At 41.4% G+C, this 17775-nt stretch overlaps 3 protein-coding genes across 6 annotated transcripts in view; all 3 read left to right on the top strand.

Annotated features, from left to right (window-relative positions):
- The first annotated feature begins 2612 nt into the window (after nt 1-2612).
- LOC127608510 (apolipoprotein A-I-like) lies at nt 2613-4442 on the top strand. The gene is made up of 4 exons (XM_052077627.1): nt 2613-2712; nt 3156-3207; nt 3304-3448; nt 3643-4442. Exons 2-4 carry the CDS (start codon nt 3165-3167, stop codon nt 4256-4258), a joined length of 804 nt encoding a protein of 267 aa, XP_051933587.1. The 5' UTR covers nt 2613-2712; nt 3156-3164; the 3' UTR covers nt 4259-4442.
- A 1812-nt stretch (nt 4443-6254) lies between these two features.
- On the top strand, nt 6255-8448 carry LOC127608509 (T-box transcription factor TBX1). Its single transcript, XM_052077626.1, has 7 exons — nt 6255-6853; nt 6931-7032; nt 7185-7356; nt 7454-7609; nt 7717-7784; nt 7866-7969; nt 8158-8448. The coding sequence occupies exons 1-7, from the start codon at nt 6714-6716 to the stop codon at nt 8322-8324; spliced, it is 909 nt and encodes a 302-aa protein (XP_051933586.1). The 5' UTR covers nt 6255-6713; the 3' UTR covers nt 8325-8448.
- An 831-nt stretch (nt 8449-9279) lies between these two features.
- bace1 (beta-secretase 1) overlaps nt 9280-17775 on the top strand; it is a 60443-nt gene continuing 51947 nt past the window's right edge. Inside the window, exons 1-10 of one of the 4 annotated variants that reach the window (XM_052078309.1) lie at nt 9280-9402; nt 9864-10141; nt 11598-11686; nt 12383-12599; nt 13228-13365; nt 13457-13591; nt 13694-13795; nt 14036-14185; nt 14265-14436; nt 14935-17506. In XM_052078309.1, the coding sequence (XP_051934269.1) occupies nt 10013-10141; nt 11598-11686; nt 12383-12599; nt 13228-13365; nt 13457-13591; nt 13694-13795; nt 14036-14185; nt 14265-14436; nt 14935-15173 (1371 nt within the window). In that variant the 5' untranslated portion in view covers nt 9280-9402; nt 9864-10012 and the 3' untranslated portion in view covers nt 15174-17506. Of the gene's footprint in view, nt 10142-11597; nt 11687-12382; nt 12600-13227; nt 13366-13456; nt 13592-13693; nt 13796-14035; nt 14186-14264; nt 14437-14934; nt 17507-17775 lie in introns of those variants that run through there. The other 3 variants (XM_052078307.1, XM_052078308.1, XM_052078306.1) reach the window with 3 other exon arrangements.

The raw sequence follows: 17775 nt of genomic DNA, 5'->3' as shown, positions 1-17775 counted from the left end.
ATGATTAGCATTTGCGGGCCACATAAAATGATCTGGCCCCTGGGCCTTGACTTTGCCACCTGTGGTGTGTATGATGTAAACGAAATAAGAGCAAGATTAAAGACTTTTGTATTTGGACTCTTGTCATTTTGTTTATATTCTCGGTTTGACTGTGACTTTGCCTTTTGCAAGCGCTTTTTGTTGTTGACTGTTTTTCCTGGCTCCTTGTGACCAGCGATTTCTGTTTGGACTTTCTTGGTGCACTTTTCTGAAAATAAATATTTTTTGTTATTGCATTTTGTCAGAGCCCGCATTTCTGGGATCCAAAAAAAACATTCTTCGGTTTGGTTCTGAACCTGACACTAAGACTGTTATAGTGATCAATCTACTGTGGCTGGTTGGTGTACAAAAGTATTTACTTAATTCTGTGCAAAAGTATGTCGTCACAAACAATAATCTGATGAAATGTCATCCATTTTAGAATAATTCCGGTTGTTTGAGTTCGTTGTGCATGACCCGGCGTTGCTCAATCAAATTGAGTCAAACAACCTACAGTAACACTTCAACCACAGCTTTGGGCTGAAGAGTATTAAAGCAGAAGCGACCTCAGCAGATGTGACGTTACAAAAACATCATCACAAGAGTTGAGCAGATTTTTCTGAAATGTTGTGTCGAGGGCGGGGGCAGCGCAAAGATCCTCAGTGTTGCTTACAGCTGAAATAACCTCCCCTGGCGGTTTGAGAACTGTGCTCCATTATGATATCAGCTGGAACAATGAAGTGAACTCTGACCCTCAGCCAGAGCCCGATCAAGTGGTGGATTTGGTGATTAAATATTTATCAGCTCCAGGAAATCTCTTCACATCTGTCTGGCCACTTGGTGGTCACCAAAATAACAAGTTGGTGAAATGTGTGTCATTAAAAAGATACATTAGGAGCGAAACCCAATACCGTATTGCTTTGGACAGCACAGATATAAATACACAAGACATAGCTGCAGATGATCATTGTTGCAGCTCTCTTTTGACCATTTTTAAAAACTCGCTGCATTTAGTGAAAACTTTGCTCCACATTTGCCAATGCCGTACAGCATTATGAAACGAGCAGGTTGGAGCACTGAGGTCCTCTTGATAACAATTATGGCAGTTATCTCGATGGACAGATAAGTGTGAATGCCAAATCAATGAAATGCTGAAATGCACTGCGTGCCATCTCAAAGGTTGCTGTTCCAGATAAAAGTCATTCCTCTGAGAGGCCCCATTTTAGTCTTGATCAGCAGCTCTGAACTCACGCGCTGATATGTAGATCGTGCTTATCACACTTGTCTGTACAATGCTGTACAATCACTCTGGAGCTTTGCACCGGTCAATGTCCTATCGTTAGCTTACAATGTAGTCTCTTTATGTTGTGTGGAGCACCAAATATATACATATCCATCCCACTGTTGACACTCTGGTTTGAATTGGTGTCAAACAAATGGGTGAAGCATTTGATGTTGTCATCCCTCAGTCGGAATGGTCCTGTCGATCGGGTCATAACAATATAAAGTCAGGCTAAATTATATGTTGGTGTTCGTTTAATTAATAATTTCAAAATGGGCACATAGCCAATTGATGACAGTGAATGAGATAACACTCAATAACGTCATTTAAAGTTCAAGCTTTCCTTTGATACGTTGACGAGGACACATTAAAACAAAAACAAAAGTGGAGCACATGAAACTTTTGCATAGCTGACCTCAAGAAACATGATGTCACATTGATGTTTACCAAGACACAGACGCGTTCTGTAAATAATTTGATCTCATTCCATCTCGCACGCTTATGTCAATTACTTTGGATAATTTACAGAAACTCTGATTCCAATTACTTGTGGCAAAAGACATTTGAATAGCCGCACAATTGGAGACATTACGACGATCATCCCGCTTCCTTAAAGTGAATTGCATGAAGCCACTGTAACAAAGTCCACTGAGCGATAGGACAACAAACAACAGCATGGCACACAACACTCTTTGACCTATTAATCAAACTAGTACTGTCTGAAAGATCAAAGGAGTGCATGCTTCAGTTTCAAAATGGGCATAACATTGACCGTTTGTGGTACAATATACATTTGATTCTTGCGAGGTCTCCTGTCCTTGTGTGTTTGTGATGATTAAAAGGAATCTTACATATACGTCCTGCCTGTGTTTGCACCAAGGTGAATGGCTCATCTGCTGCAAACAAAATGCCTAATCCAACTAATACAAATACCGTTGACTCGAGTCGTCTGAACTTTTACCTTCTTTTCCAGTATTTGCTTGTCCCGTATTCTAACGCCCCTTCCCGAAACACTGACTTTCAACCTTGTTTTGTGTTACAAATTTTTACATTTTCATCATAAAGTCATTTGCTTGACGGTACACCTCTCATTAGTTTGTTAAATGAAGAGTCATTTAGCGAAATTCAAGTGGCACATGCCCGATAGTTGCAGAAGAATCGAGAGATTCAAGTCTTTTACTTCTGGAAGAGTGTGTGCATGCGGAGTGATCTCGCAGCAGGTGACCATTGAACTCTCCATTTGGTCCCCTGCTGAGGGAATTGGCTGGGGGTGAGGTCCACTTCCACGGAGACACACTGCTCCCACACGTCCCCCCCACCCCCCTCCTCCATGCAACATCTCATCCCATATCTGAGCACTATATAAGGTCTGCCCCTTCTCAAGTTGTCAGTCTCGTCAAGAACTCCACCAGGTAAGGTGAGCTCTAGCTGCAATTGGGATTTGGGGATGTAGAACAAGGACGTTGGATAAAAGAGCATCTTGGTTTATTTGACAGACTGCGCAGGGTTTCTGCTCGCTGCAAAATTATGGCTTGTGGGTTTTTTTGTTTTTTTCTTCTGGAGCTCCTCTTTTTTCAATGTACAAACCTTCTAGTCAAGATGATGCGGAAATTTACAGGCTAATGACATGATTGTGTCGGAAAGATTTGGATTGCAAGCAGTCCAAATCAATCCGTTCGTCATCAGACCACATCACGAGTTCGTTTAATTTTATGGGCATTGGTTGAGCCCTGATTCTTTGCTTAGACAAGACCACAAGTTGATAATGATTATGCATACTGGATTCAAGAGTTTTAGTGTCTTTGCTGGTGTTCAAACAACAATAAAACTAACCACCCTTGCCTTTTCACTTCAGACCTCCATCATGAAGTTTGTTGCTCTCGCTGTCACCTTGCTGCTGGCGGTTGGTGAGTACATGCAACTCTGATCGGTAGATACCATCTGACTGAATGTGCTGGTTTTCTTTGTGAAACTCATCCCTGCATATATGTTTTCCTGCACAGGGTCTCAGGCTGCTTCGCTGCAGCTTGACCCACCCACCGCCTTAGCCCATGCCCGGAATGCTCTGGACGTCTATATGACCGAAGTGAAAGAAAGTGCCCAAAGAGCCCTGGGTCAACTTGATGATACAGAGTACAAAGAATTCAAGTACGGCAATTTCATGAACATTTTTCTAGCCAGTCCTACCCTCTATTTCATCTCGCAACGAAACTATGCTAATGTGTTCTCATGCTGATTCAATTTTATAACTTTCACATTTCGGGGCTGGGGGGGAGGTAGTGGAGGCATTTCATGCCTTGTTAAAAAGTGATGTTTTTCTCCTTTTCCCTGTTCTTACCCAGAGACCTTATCAGTTCGCGCATAGAGGAGTTACACACTCAGATCAAAGTTGTGCAAGGTTCCGTTTCTCCCATCACCGACGGTGTGGTTTCTACAATCTCTGAACTGACTCAAGATTTCCAAACTAAGGTCAGGGCTGATATTGATACCTTGAAGGTGCAACTCAAGCCACTTAATGAAAAGCTGCACGACGTTGTTAACAAGCACATTGAAGAGTACCGTACACTTCTGGAGCCTGTGGTCACAGAGTACCAGGCCAAGCATGAGGCAGAAATGGCGGCTCTGAAAGCCAAGCTGGAGCCCGTCATGGAAGAGATGCAGAAAAAGATTGCAATCAACGTTGAGGAGACCAAGAGTGCTCTCACGCCCATCATTGAAGCTGTGCGTGAAAAGGTTACTCATCGCCTGGAGGATCTGAAAGAAATTGCAGCACCTTATGTGCAGGAGTATAAAGACCAGATGAACACAGCCTACAAACAAGCAAAATCCGTCACAGCAGAAGACCTCGCTGCCTTGAAAGAGAAGATAAACCCTCTTGTTGAAGATGTCAAGGCGAAACTCCAAACTATCTTCCAGACCATCTTTGAAACCTTCAACGCAAAGGGACAAGAGTCATGAATACATACACACTTAGCACATGCGTGCTTTCGGTGTCACAAACCAAGGCCAGTTACTGACCTTTTTTTTCTATCTGTGTATTCATTTCTAAATGGGTTATCACGAGCGGATCTGTGATGACGGGTGTCTCGTGAAAACTGCTTGGGCAAAAGACAGCTGAATAAACATCTTCCTGTTTATGAAATCTTTTTTTGGATTGTCTGACTGATTGATTGTCTTTGCTTCAACCATTCGAATAAGGTAGTACTCACATTTAAATGAAAATAACAAGATACATTTATGTATAAGGATAAACAAGGAAGAAAATAAACAGAAATTAAAAGTATGGAAAAGGCAAAGCAGACTATCACATGCATGAAAAATGGGGTAGGAGGAAGTTTACACTTAGAATAGGTGAAAGAATCATTAATTAAAATTTCAGAACACCTGTTTGCAAACTTGAAAAACCAGACTGGAATTGTGCAGAAAATAAGAGAAATGCATTTCTATTGTATTTTAACATTCAGGTCAAGGCTCCGCTACATGCTCTTAAAGTGGAAGGGATAACGGCTCATGTCATTTTTGTTTGCTAGAAGTTCAGCTCTGGAACTTTGCTCTAAGTTCAGCTTTTTAATCAATTTGAAAGATACCTTCAACTCAGCGATTTTTAGTTCGTTTTTTTTTTCAAAATGTGTGTTCATTTAGTATGGATGCCTGGATTTCATCAACACACGATTTTACAAGTGTAATTTAAATATATACTCAGATCTCAAAAAGTTTTTGCGGGTCCCAGTGTTGTCTTTTCCGTGGAAACCGGGTCGAAATGGCCCCTTGAGTGTAAATGTTCGCCAACCGCTGGTCTAACCCACGTAACAATGTGTGACTCTACGGTCTTAACTGGATTCAACAAGCAACTGTGCCAAAGAGTCCCACAGTAGGGAGGGCCAAGTAGAAGTACAAAGATCACGATATAGCTTGTCAAACTGCACATCTTCACCCAAAGAAAAGGGCTGCAAATCGATCAAAGTAATTTGCACCGTACTATATGGTGGGTCCACCAAGGATTATAACGGATCCAAACACAGAAGAAGCTCGCTTATATTGCTTGTGTTTCTCTAAAGTACAAGGCTTGTTTTGCAAGCAGTACGTGCTGACATTGAAATGCCTTTCAAAAGTTTTCACTCCCTTGTCGTGATATTCAACTGCGAAACCGAAATTAATACACATGGGAAATTTGAATGAAGCCGATGCCTCTTCCAATTTTACTCCGTCAAATCGTGGTTTTATGTTTTCCGGTGTCCCTGAGCTCCAATTTGAAGCCAGTGTAAGCGGGTGTCATCGCAACGAGCACTCACACACACACAAACAGTGTCATTTCAAAGACCAAAAACTGCAGTTCAGAAAGGCATATTCCACCTTATAGAGTGCATGGTATTGCCCCATTCCTTCTTTTGACCAGAATAATAGGTTTGGAAATGCAGATCATGCAGACACCCTATTGAGAGGTCATCGTTTATCACAAAGCTGTGATTAATGAGCGTCACCTGGTCTATTGACAAACTTAAGTATGTTCTTTATTAAGGGAAGCACACCCCAGGCTGAAAACCTTCAACACTACCAAATTGGCGCGCACACACACACACACACACACACACACACACACACACACACACAATTAACAGAGACAAAAGTATAGTAAACCAAACCCAGATTTCTGAAGGTATATTTTTCCATTTTAAAAATTAATGACTGTATCATCAGTGTGGTAATGAAATTCAACTTTTAAAAAATTATCAATGAATATTGAACCCATTTGTTTCCGTCTTCATCTACACAAAGTAACTATCTGTTCAGATGAAAGTTAATAATGCGTTACAACCCAGTCGTTAGCCTTTGGGCTAAATCAAATAGGCGTTAACGTAAGCACGGCTTCAAGGTGCATGTTTGTGTAATTTGTTGCCAAGATGTGTGTTTAATTTCTACCGTCTCAGAATGACAGCTCTTGGGGCCACAGACGTGTGCAGCTGTGACTGGGGCATGTCAGTGGCATTATGTGTATTATAATGGATGAGGAAGACCTTGTGGTCCCCAGTGAGAGTCACGAGATGCATAAAACCTGCTTGCACTCCTGATGCTGCCACCACTCTTTCACAAATGTTGGGATGTGCATTTGTGGCCCTGGATTTGGAGGGTGATTACCATTTTTCACACAACAGTGCGCTGCTTAGGAAAGATTTCTTTTGCCCCTGTAAGTCTTGAGGCAAAAAAGGGAGCGCCAACAAGAGGAACACACACACACACATACACGAACTGAAAACAATTATACAGTATATAATACGGACCCTAAACTTCATTAGAATGACTTCTCAGACAAGGAGTGGTAAGTCTGAATTGACAAATTGTATATTTCTGTGATGATAATGATCATTTTCTCTTTCCAGGTTCGCCGCTGTCTCAAAGCTGTAAATTACCTACGATGGGTTGCACAAACTGTCCATCGTTATCAAGCAATAGGGTCACATCAGTCAATAAGGTCAGAGTTCAGCTGGAGATGCATGCACTTTGGCAGCAGTTTGATGAGCTAGGTACCGAAATGATCGTCACCAAAGCCGGGAGGTAACATTTCGCCAAATTTATACTTGTTGCTTCTGCTTGACATCCCTTCTGACACCATTTCTGTTAAAAAATGGCAGAAGGATGTTTCCAACATTCCAGGTGCGAATCTTCGGAATGGATCCCGCTGCTGAATATGTTCTGCTTATGGATTTTATTCCTGTCGATGATAAAAGATACAGGTAAAAATCACAAAATTAAGCATAGATATGAGCCGTGGTGACTGAGATCAATAATGATCAATAATAATCTAGTCTGCTCTTCAGCAAATTTACTTGCATTATGAATTAGGTTGTAATGTGCAATTGTGTGTGTGTGTGTGCATGTTTCTCAGATATGCGTTCCACAGCTCATCCTGGTTGGTGGCAGGTCGAGCTGACATTTCGGCACCAAGTCGAATGCACTTCCACCCAGACTCACCAGCTCGTGGAGCCCAGTGGATGAAGCAGACTGTATCCTTTGACACTCTCAAGCTGACCAACAACCTGCTTGATGACAATGGACATGTTAGTTTTTGTCGCTTTGTTTTAGGGATCTTTTTTTTTTGTCCATGAAAATTATAGAAGTATTTGGTCAAGATGTTTTTTTCCTTTTCCCGGCCAGATGATACTGAATTCTATGCATCGGTACCAGCCACGTTTCCATGTAGTGTATGTGGATACAACACCCAACAGCCATTTAAATGCAGACAGAAACTTTTGCTCCTTCTCCTTCCCCGAGACACGCTTCATGGCAGTCACTGCCTATCAAAACCACAGGGTAGGAAAACCAAGACATATTTGAAATCAAACGTTTCACAGGATTAGGCGATGTTACTTTACTTTTATCACTCTGTGACTGAACCATCTAATCTATCTTGCTGCCAGATCACTCAGCTGAAGATAGCCAGCAATCCATTTGCTAAAGGCTTCAGAACAACAGACACACAGGATTGGTTCGTGAGAGTGTGGAATTCATTCAGAGTACATTTTGCCTCATGAAAAAGGTGTCAGATGAATGTATTTTGTGAAAACAGGGGAAACATTTCCAAGCCTCTTGGCGTGTGGTATCCACCAGAGGATGTGACTTCGCGCAGTATCACAAACGCAGTAAGGGAAAGGGACTTAAAAGAGTCAACGGGTGAGTGCAATACTGTGTTTCTATGTACTGTATGTGGGTGTACTATATTATTCATTGTAATATTTTATAACATGCAACATCTAGTTTTACATTTTGCTGTTTTTTAATAATTTAATGTCATCATTAATTACGTAATTAATTCATCAAACCTAAAATAAAACAACGCAAATTATTTCCTGCTTTTTCAGCACCGCAGGCGACCTCGCATCAGAGTGGACAGTTTTGCAACTTTACAGATGCAATGGTAGCAAGCAACAATGTAAACATTGCTCTTAGAACTCCAGCTTCCTTCCACAACCGTTTACCGTCTTACTGGGAATGTGTCGGATCATCTCAGAGCAACAACGTGTTGTAGAGAGAGTTTTCAGTTGGAACTTGGCCTATATCCTGCAAGCATTATAATTCAGCTGTATTGCATCATCGTATTGCTGTGACCAGTACTGGGAAATGGCAAGATATAAATACATACTACAGTTCTACTTTGTGTACTGTGCATTCTTTTTTCAGTAATCTATAGTTTACTTGAGCATTTATTTTCCTGATAACTTTTTTCTTTTACTCTCTACATTTCAAAACACAAATCAATATGCTTTTTCACTTTTTTGACCAAAAAAAAAGGCTCATAATTTTTTTCATTATGGTAAAGATTTTGATTGATTGAGAATTTAGGGTTGGATAAAAATAAGGACAGGAACACATGGAGGAATGTGAATCAGGCAGTATTAAACAACAATGGCAACAAATTTGGAGAAGCAATGTATTCCACATTCACGGCCCTACTAAAGAGAATTGTCGGAATGTTTCTTGGCGAATGTGATGTCTTGTGTCAGCCTAAAAATCTTCTCGCGATCAGATATTTGAAAATAATCTGAAAATAACACATAAAAGATGTATGTTTTCAGTTGTTCTCAAGAGCTAATTGAGAATTTTTGTAACTAGCTTTATCACATTAATAAAGCCATGGGAAACATAACCCTCACTAACACTCAACACATTTCTTAAACGTGTAATTTGAATTTTATTGTCACCTCCACAAGGCCTATGAAAGTCAATGAAAGGGGAAAACTTTATGGACAAGGAAGTTTTGTTTTTCAAAACAGATATTTCATAAATGACGGGGAGGTGATGCTTGTATTTTCCAAATCTGTACTGAGTGGCAAAAGTACTCATTGAGTCTCAAGTACTCTTTTGAGTCTCAAAAGTACAAATCTCAATGAGTAAAGTGGCAACATTTTCTCTCCTACTTCGGTGTTAGGGGTCACCGTTAAGCCGGAACCGATCGCAGAATACTTTTATTTTGAAAATTATCACAGGAAGTCAGTGCCGCTTTTCCAGCGAGTAAATGATGCTGGGGCTCCGGAACCTGAAGATGCAGTAGGGCGGATGGAGGAAGACTGGGAGGTGGCTGGAGGCGGTGAGCAAGAAACGAATCGGTAAGGGGCACGGATACGAGTGCATCAACTCGCCGGACAGCGTCCATGGTATCTCTGCGTTCGGTCTTCCGACGCCACGATGAGCGAAAAAGCCACAGGCCTTCGATTGTTGCTTCCCCGGAGCTCCCCGTAACATCGAGGGTTGGTTCCCCAGCTCTCTTTAACATCGAGGGGTGGTTGCCTGAGGATGATGCTCACCGTTTGATACGAATTTCAATGGTGTGAAGAAGGAAGATTCACCCCTCCGTTTAAATATTCCGCTCGTACACCGAGGCGAAGCACGGTGAACAGTCATGGGTGTCATGGGTTTAGCCATCATCTTAGCACAGTCGCCACTTCGACTGGCTGGTGTCGCGGTAAATTGAACGTCAGATTGAGCGGAAACCAGCCATCATCTTCAGTCGCAGCGATGCTGTGTTTCAACATGGAGTCGTCGAGTGTACAACCTTGTTTTCTGTCAGCATTTCTGGCGTTGACCCTACTGTGTCAGCTGGGCGGCAGCCAGTCGGCGCCGGACGCCTCGGGCCTGCCTCTCGCTATTCGCTTGCCACTCAGCCAAGGAGCCCGTACCGAATCGTCGCCGCCTCTTGAACGTGGTGAAGCTCGGAAGATGAGTGGTCGCCGGCGGAGGGGAGTGACAGCCAGCGGCATCAACTTCGTGGACATGGTCGATAACCTGCGGGGAAAGTCCGGGCAGGGCTACTACGTGGAGATGGCCGTAGGCTCTCCTCCGCAAAAGGTAAAGCAGGGCTTGGGCGTAACTGGTGTAAAACTAATTTTCGGTGAGGTTCATGGATGGCGAGGCACTGACCAGTGGCTGAATTAGACTTTAATTCTTCAATCAACATCAATTCTTATCCATCCATCCTTTTTATAATCCGCTTAACCTTACAAGGGTCGTGGGCGTGCTGGAGCCAATCCCGATTGTCTCAGGGCTGTAGGCGGGGTACACCCTGAACTGGTTGCCAGCCAATCGCTGGGTACACATAGACGAACAAGCATCCACATTCACACCTAGGGACAATTTAGGGTGTTCCATGAACCTGCCCTGCCTGTTTTTTGGTATGTCGGGGGAAACCGGACTTCCCTGAGAAAACCCACGCAGGCATGGGGAGAACATGCAAACTCCACACAGGAAGGCCGGAGACGGAATAGAACCCTCCACCTCTGCAGTGTGAGGCGGACGTGCTAACCAATGGGACACTGTGCCGCCCATCCATTTTTATATTAAATCAGATTTGTCCTACTTCACGGTTTAGAACTTTTTGCTGGGGTTTCTAGTACCAATTAACCATGAAAAACGAGTGATTTCTGTATAATCCCTTTTGGAACAAGGCTGCATTATAACAAAATGGAGAAGGTGCTTAATTATAGCATACTATGTACCTAATATAATGCTGAGCTTCCATGTAACTTTCATTCAGTAACATTTTGCCTAACTGCAAAATATGATACTCACATCGAGACGAAGTGGAGCCAGATGGCACTGGGATTTGAATGGGCAACTCGAGAGGGGTACAGGGTTCAACGGGAGACAGAACGGAAGGACATTCAGGGCAACAGGAATCATCGCTCGGGACATTATGAAAGAGGACAAACTAGACTGTGTGCTGTCAGAGGTGATGAATGGGTTCAAATACACTGCAGGATTTCATGCTAACTTTTTTTCACAAGGAGCACAATGGCCCCTAAATTGCAATTTTAGTGGTGTCGACTTGGTTGAGTAAATATATTCTCCACTCATTTTCACTACATTACTGATGAATGGGCTGAAGTGTGGAGCATATGTTTGTCAACCACAAAAATATTACAGAATAATTTTTAAAATACCAGCAAGTTTCAATGACGACTTGTTGAATTCCCTTTTCAACGAAACCTCTTTCGTGAATACTGACCCAGTTGTTCCTGAGATATCAAATCTGAATTCTCCCATGCTAAATCGCATCATATTTGGATATGTATCGAATCGGCCTCAGACATGGAGATTATTCTCACTTTAAGACATGCATACAGCGCTGCGTCATTACTAATAAATGGTGAACAATGGTCATGGTGGTTTGCAATCCACCGAGTGCTAACGCATTGTCGATGTAACATTTTGATACAAGTCTTATCCTTAGATCTCACTGAATTATCCATCCACTTATGTTTTTGAGCGTATTTGAACAATAGTTCTGTTTTTCTCCACTCACCAGCTGAACATACTGGTGGATACTGGAAGCAGTAACTTTGCTGTTGGGGCAGCTGCTCATCCATTCCTGCGCCGATACTACCATCGCTCACTGTGAGTATCGTCAAATCATCAGTATCATCAATGTCTTGCCTGCTTTATTTATTCATTTTACTTAACTGTAGGACTTGGGCCTTATAATCGAATCTCCAATGATATTCAAGTTTGGCATTAGCAATTTCTTACTAAACCGGCTGAAACATTTTTTCCCTGAGCATTTGACTTGCATCAACTTCTGCAGAAATAACAGATTTTTTTCTTTATGGATATTGCAAAAGTACTTTTTTTTCCTCTTGGAAAAATGCCTCTTTTGATCCTTGATAAATGAGCATTTTAAATGTTCAACAATGAAATGTAATAAAATGAGGCATGACCCATGAAAGTGCATGGAGAGTAACGCCGCACAGCCTGCAGGTCTCTCATGGTCTTTTCTCATGCATAGTGGTACAGGTGAGGCAGGCAACCTCTGCAAAATATGTGTGGCCTGGAAGCACTCGAATCAAAAGCGCTATCATTCTAATATTGTGATACCTTGATGTTTTGCTTACGATTATCATACTGTCAGAAAATTGATTAAAAATTTAAAAAATAATTCAGTGGTGGAAAAAAGCCCCATAAATTAATCTGAAATTGATTACTCGCCCAGCCCTGCTCAACTGTATTATTTTGGTTGCATGCATTATAGTACACACAGATCCAATGAATGCACTTGATGAAGATCAGTGATTTTATGTCCTTTGCTGTCCACAGCTCGACATCTTACCGTGACCTTGGAAGAAGCGTGTATGTACCTTATACCCAGGGTCGATGGGAAGGCGAGTTGGGTTCGGATTTAGTCTCTGTTCCACACGGCCCCAATGCCACGCTCCGTGCCAACATTGCTGCAATCACCCAATCTGATCGCTTTTTCATCAATGGATCCAACTGGGAAGGAATTCTTGGACTGGCTTATGCTGATATAGCACGGGTATGTGCACTGATCGTTGATTTTCCTCAATTTTGGTCAAACAAATTGGGTCAAATATCCATTTGTCATTTTTTTGAGACTATCGCCACGAAGGGTGTTAGAGTAGACAAATACAACGTTGTCATGTTTTAAAGTTTCATTTTGCTACATGCTTGATTGACCTCGAAATGCTTGTGTTCAGAGCATCTTGCACACAAAGGAAGCACAGAGAATCAGGGGTCAATTTGAGGTCTACATTAGTACCTTTCTACCTTTTTGCAACTGATTGGAATATTGAAAAGGGAGTTTCCACACCAACTCAGGCTTGTCTGTGCTAACCAAGCTTTTTTTTTGCAAGAACTGATGACACCTTCTTGGATGAGAGGCAAAATATAGTCAAAGACAAACAGAGCAGGCCAGTTATGATTACTGATTTGAGAAAGAAATCATGTGGATGAATGAGAATATCCACCAGCATAGGGATCTCGACGTAGTAGCTGCTCTGGCCCTAATTTAAAACATTAAGAGTAAAAGAAAAAGGCTATCACATTTTTTTCCTGCTGCCTTGAAATGTTTTGCGATGAATAATGTGTTCAAAATGGAAACCAACAATGAAAAAGTTGGGGTCATTTTTTACATCTTTCCTCAGCCTGACGAGCGACTGGAGCCTTTCTTTGATTCCCTGGTTCGCCAGACGCCTGTCCCCAACCTCTTCTCTCTCCAGCTATGTGGTGCCGGGTTTACCCAAAACCACTCGGTGGGTAGCGCCACCGTTGGAGGAAGCATGGTAAGACACCTGCAGCAGTGATACAAACACGGCAAGATAGAGTGTCATCCGGTGTCAGATGCATGGCCAACGCAGTATGTTTACCTTGTAGATCATTGGAGGCATCGACACATCCCTCTATGTGGGAGAGCTTTGGTATACTCCCATCCGTAGGGAGTGGTACTACGAGGTCATTATTGTGCGAATTGAGGTGAATGGACAGGACCTCAACATGGACTGCAAGGAGGTAAGATGTGAGGCACGGCTCGCTATAATAAGTTTAAAAAAATGTTTTTAGTAGCATGTCGCTGATTTCAAAAGCTATTTGCTATTTATTTATCCTTCACAGTACAACTACGATAAGAGCATTGTGGACAGTGGCACCACGAACCTTCGACTACCCAGAAAAGTCTTCCAGGCTGCTGTCAAGGCCATCGAAGCAGCTTCCTCAGTCAGTCCCCAAATTAGTCAAATTTATCTACAGATAGGTCTCAAATTGAAAGGAAAAACTGATAGATGAGCTGACCTACAAAATGAATTCAGTTGGTTTCATACTGGTACTATCGAGGTTTGAATTTCTGGTGAGGGCTTTCAGGTAGTATTGCAGGTGTATTCCGTTCCTGCTCCTGCCTCAACCATGTAAATATGAAGCTATAGATTGATTCTCCTCATTTCCTGCCCTGTATTTCAGACAGAACAGTTTCCATCTGGGTTCTGGCTCGGCGAACAGCTGGTGTGTTGGCAGGCCGACACGACACCCTGGAACATCTTCCCGGTCATCTCTCTCTATCTGATGAGTGAAAACCGTAATCAGTCCTTTAGAATCTCCATCCTGCCCCAGGTAAAGACACAGAATATACCACTTGGTAAAAGTGTCATCCTTTATATTTTTTATCTTTTATCTTTTTTTTTCTATACAGCAATACTTGCGACCAGTTGAGGACGTAGCTTCTGCTCAGGAAGACTGCTATAAGTTTGCTGTGTCCCCATCTAGCACTGGCACAGTTATGGGGGCAGTCATCATGGAGGGATTCTATGTGGTGTTTGATCGAGAAAAGAGCCGAATCGGTTTTGCTATAAGCACGTGCCACGGTGAGTAAGACGGAATGGAGTAACGGGTAACTGAGGGCTTCAAAGAAGCATGCCTTTTTAATGGATGAAAAAGGTACTTGCCCCCTTTTGTAAATCATGACTTAATTGTAATTTAACTATCGTTTCTGAAAACCCGAATGAGTCGGTTTCACTGGCAGACAACCTGAAACACCTCTGAATTAAAAATCCCCAAATTAAGGTTTTAGAGTTGCTAAATCAAAGTGTTGATTTGAATCCAATTGAGATGCTGCATTATGGTGGTATTTGGTGGTATGTGATATACTTTAAGCAGGCTGTTCCTATTGAAATAAGCTCTCCATTGTGAGTCTTTGAAGTTTGAAGGTTTTAAGATCACTCACATTTAAATACAAGAAATGTGTTAAAAAATACAATAAATAAATCGGGTAAGGGGGGGAATGCTTTTTATCAGGCTTTGTATGTCTGTAAGTTTGTCTTCTTTTCTCCTAATCACATTCCACTCCACTCTACCATTTTCAGTTCATGACGAGTTTCGCATTACCTCTGTGGAAGGCCCTTTCTTCGGTATTGACCTGGAGGACTGTGGCTACAACATCCCCCAGACAGACGAGTCCACTCTTATGACCATTGCCTACATCATGGCGGGTATCTGTGCTCTCTTCATGCTGCCGTTGTGTCTCATGGTGTGCCAGTGGCGCTTTGCTCGCTGCCTTCACCCACAGGGCGACTTCTCTGATGACATATCACTTCTCAAGTGAGCTGGTGAACTGGAGGACGAAGGGTATCGTGGAGCCCGCAAATTAGCTGGGTTTACATGGAGCCTTGTAGTCCGATTAAAATGAAACCGAACGACTAAACGGAATGAAAATGCTCCTTATAAACACCTCACTTGGAATAAAAAGGCCCAATCGGAGTGGAATTTCATTTGGATTCACAACGGTGGTATTTTCGTTTTGCCAATCCAACAAACGTCATGTCAACAGTTCAGTGGGTATTGCCAGTCTGTGTCCGGTCTGCACATGTTCTGTCTTGACGTAAATGCGTAGTGACATTTACGCACTTGAAAATGATAGCGTCCAACCAGAGCTCGGCTGCAACAGGAAACTTTGTTTAAAACTACTTGTAACTTGTTTTTATTAAGATAACGCTTTGATAAAAGTGTCGCAACAATCACAACTACTGTGCTAAGTAGATAAAAATTGTGATGTTTAGATCGATATCCGCATGTCACAAGGCTCTAAAACGACTGTTCTGAATAATGTAATGGGGCATGTCAGCGACGGATCAGAATAGATCACGTCTCATGTGAACAGTTGACCACAATTCTTCAGTCGGAATTATTTCAATTGGAAAGTCTCCATGTAAACCCAAAAAAGTGATGCAAGTTGTGCTGTGTTACAAAGTAAAATATTTTTCCGCAAAATAAACTGGAAAATAGATTGCAAGATCTAAAGGGAGTTCACTATACACTAAAAGGCACTCTGACTCTTGCTTTTGGGATTGGGACCGCTCTATCTTTGTTGTACGTACTTTAAAATGGTATGGCTGGTTGTCGTGGTGATGCTAAGAGAAACTGCTGTGCAATCGCTTATTAACTGGAGGCTTGCTGCGTGGGCAAAGCAAAAATAATTAAAATACATATTTATGATACAACTAAACCACTTGAAAGATAAGTTTGTCCGAGGATAAGGCACAGGCCTGTGATGGCAAAAATGATATGAATAGAAGGGTTGGTGTTTCACGCAAGCTCCTATGCACATTTATATATTAAAAAAGGATGAAAAAGCATTCAAAAAGGAAAAAAAAGTAGCTTTGAATATCTATATACCATTTCAATGTATAATAAATACTTTTATAGAAACAGACATTTATTTGATGCTCATGGTGGCCCTGAAGTGCGAACCACAGCAACCAATAGTTAAACCCAACAACGAATGAAAAAAATAACTAACCAAACAACAAAAAATAAATGACAACAAAACAGGAAAGCAGCACGAGTCTCCCCAACCTCCCAAGATTTAACCCGCTCAAGTGTATCTGACCTTTGTTTTTTTAATTGTTTTTGCTTTTTGTTGTTTTGTTTTAGTTATTTAGTTTTATTTTATTGTTTAGTTAGTTGTTTATTTATTTGGTTTGTTTCAATTTGCTGTTGTGTTTTTATTTCTTGTGTTTTTTGTTTGCTTTTTTGTGTTATTTATTTTTGTGTTTTAAGATATGCTGTTATGTTTTGCACTTCAAGGCCACCATAGATGGGGAACCCAAGAGAAAAATACTACAGAGCTTCGTGCAATGAATTGACCAGGATGTTTACAGAGCCAAGGAAGACATAATTGACAGTGTGCGCAATGGCATGTTTATCTGTGTGTGATTTTGGTGGGTTTTGTGATCTTCTGTCACTTGCTTAGGACAAAAACAAATGAGACGAGCATGTCTGCGTTTGTTCGCATGCTCGCGTGCAGCTGTAGTATTCAGACAGATTAAATAAATTAAACTCCTGAACATTATATAATTACATCTATTAAATTACACAATTTCCCTAACCCCGCCAAAGAATTCTAAAGAAAAACTGTCTTATATCACATTATAGTCTGTTTTGCTTGAAATTGCTGAACATGGTGTCAGTATTTGATGTCACTTATTGTACTCTCATCTTAAGTGTATCTATTGCACATGCAATTAGTTTTACAGATCTACAGTCCAACGCATTTTCTTATTGTTGCAAAGAACGTCTGCATTATTGCACATCATCGATACCGTCTCTTAAGTCTTGCCACCCTAAAACCTCTGGGGCTTTTTTCATGACACGGACAAATAGTCAAGGCAATACTCAATGACGAAAGGCCCAGAAACCACCTCAAAAACATGTTATACAGGATGTCAGTCACAGTCATAATTTTTCTAATGAAGTACATGTTCTGTCATGTTTTTCTTGTTGTTTTTTGCACTACAAGAAAGGTATGTGCAGGCGCAGCATATCCTATGATCAAGACATATGCAAATATTTCAAATGAATATAAAAAATACTGGAAATGATTTTTGAAAATGAAAATCTTGTGACATTATCCTTCCCTAAATACATTTTAATCCAGAATATGTGTGTTGCCTCCCTTTGTGTGTGTGCTTATGAATTTAAACCCACGTTTGTGTATGATCCTCGCTCTCTCTCTCTCTCTCCAGCACCCTCGTGACCGAAAAGCAGCTCAGATGATGATTTAATTCACTATTAAATAAAAATATTTGGACACACATAATAAATGGATAATGCAATACTGTATCAGTAAGTATCTGCAGTAACAATAGAAGGCACAGTAAATTCATTCGAGATCAGTTAGCGATAACTCACTAAGGAATAACAATGTA

This window comes from Hippocampus zosterae, chromosome 10, assembly GCF_025434085.1.
Source record: "Hippocampus zosterae strain Florida chromosome 10, ASM2543408v3, whole genome shotgun sequence".
NCBI lineage: Eukaryota > Metazoa > Chordata > Actinopteri > Syngnathiformes > Syngnathidae > Hippocampus > Hippocampus zosterae.
The sequence above is the reverse complement of the archived record's forward strand: the minus strand, read 5'-3'. Positions and strand labels throughout refer to the sequence as shown.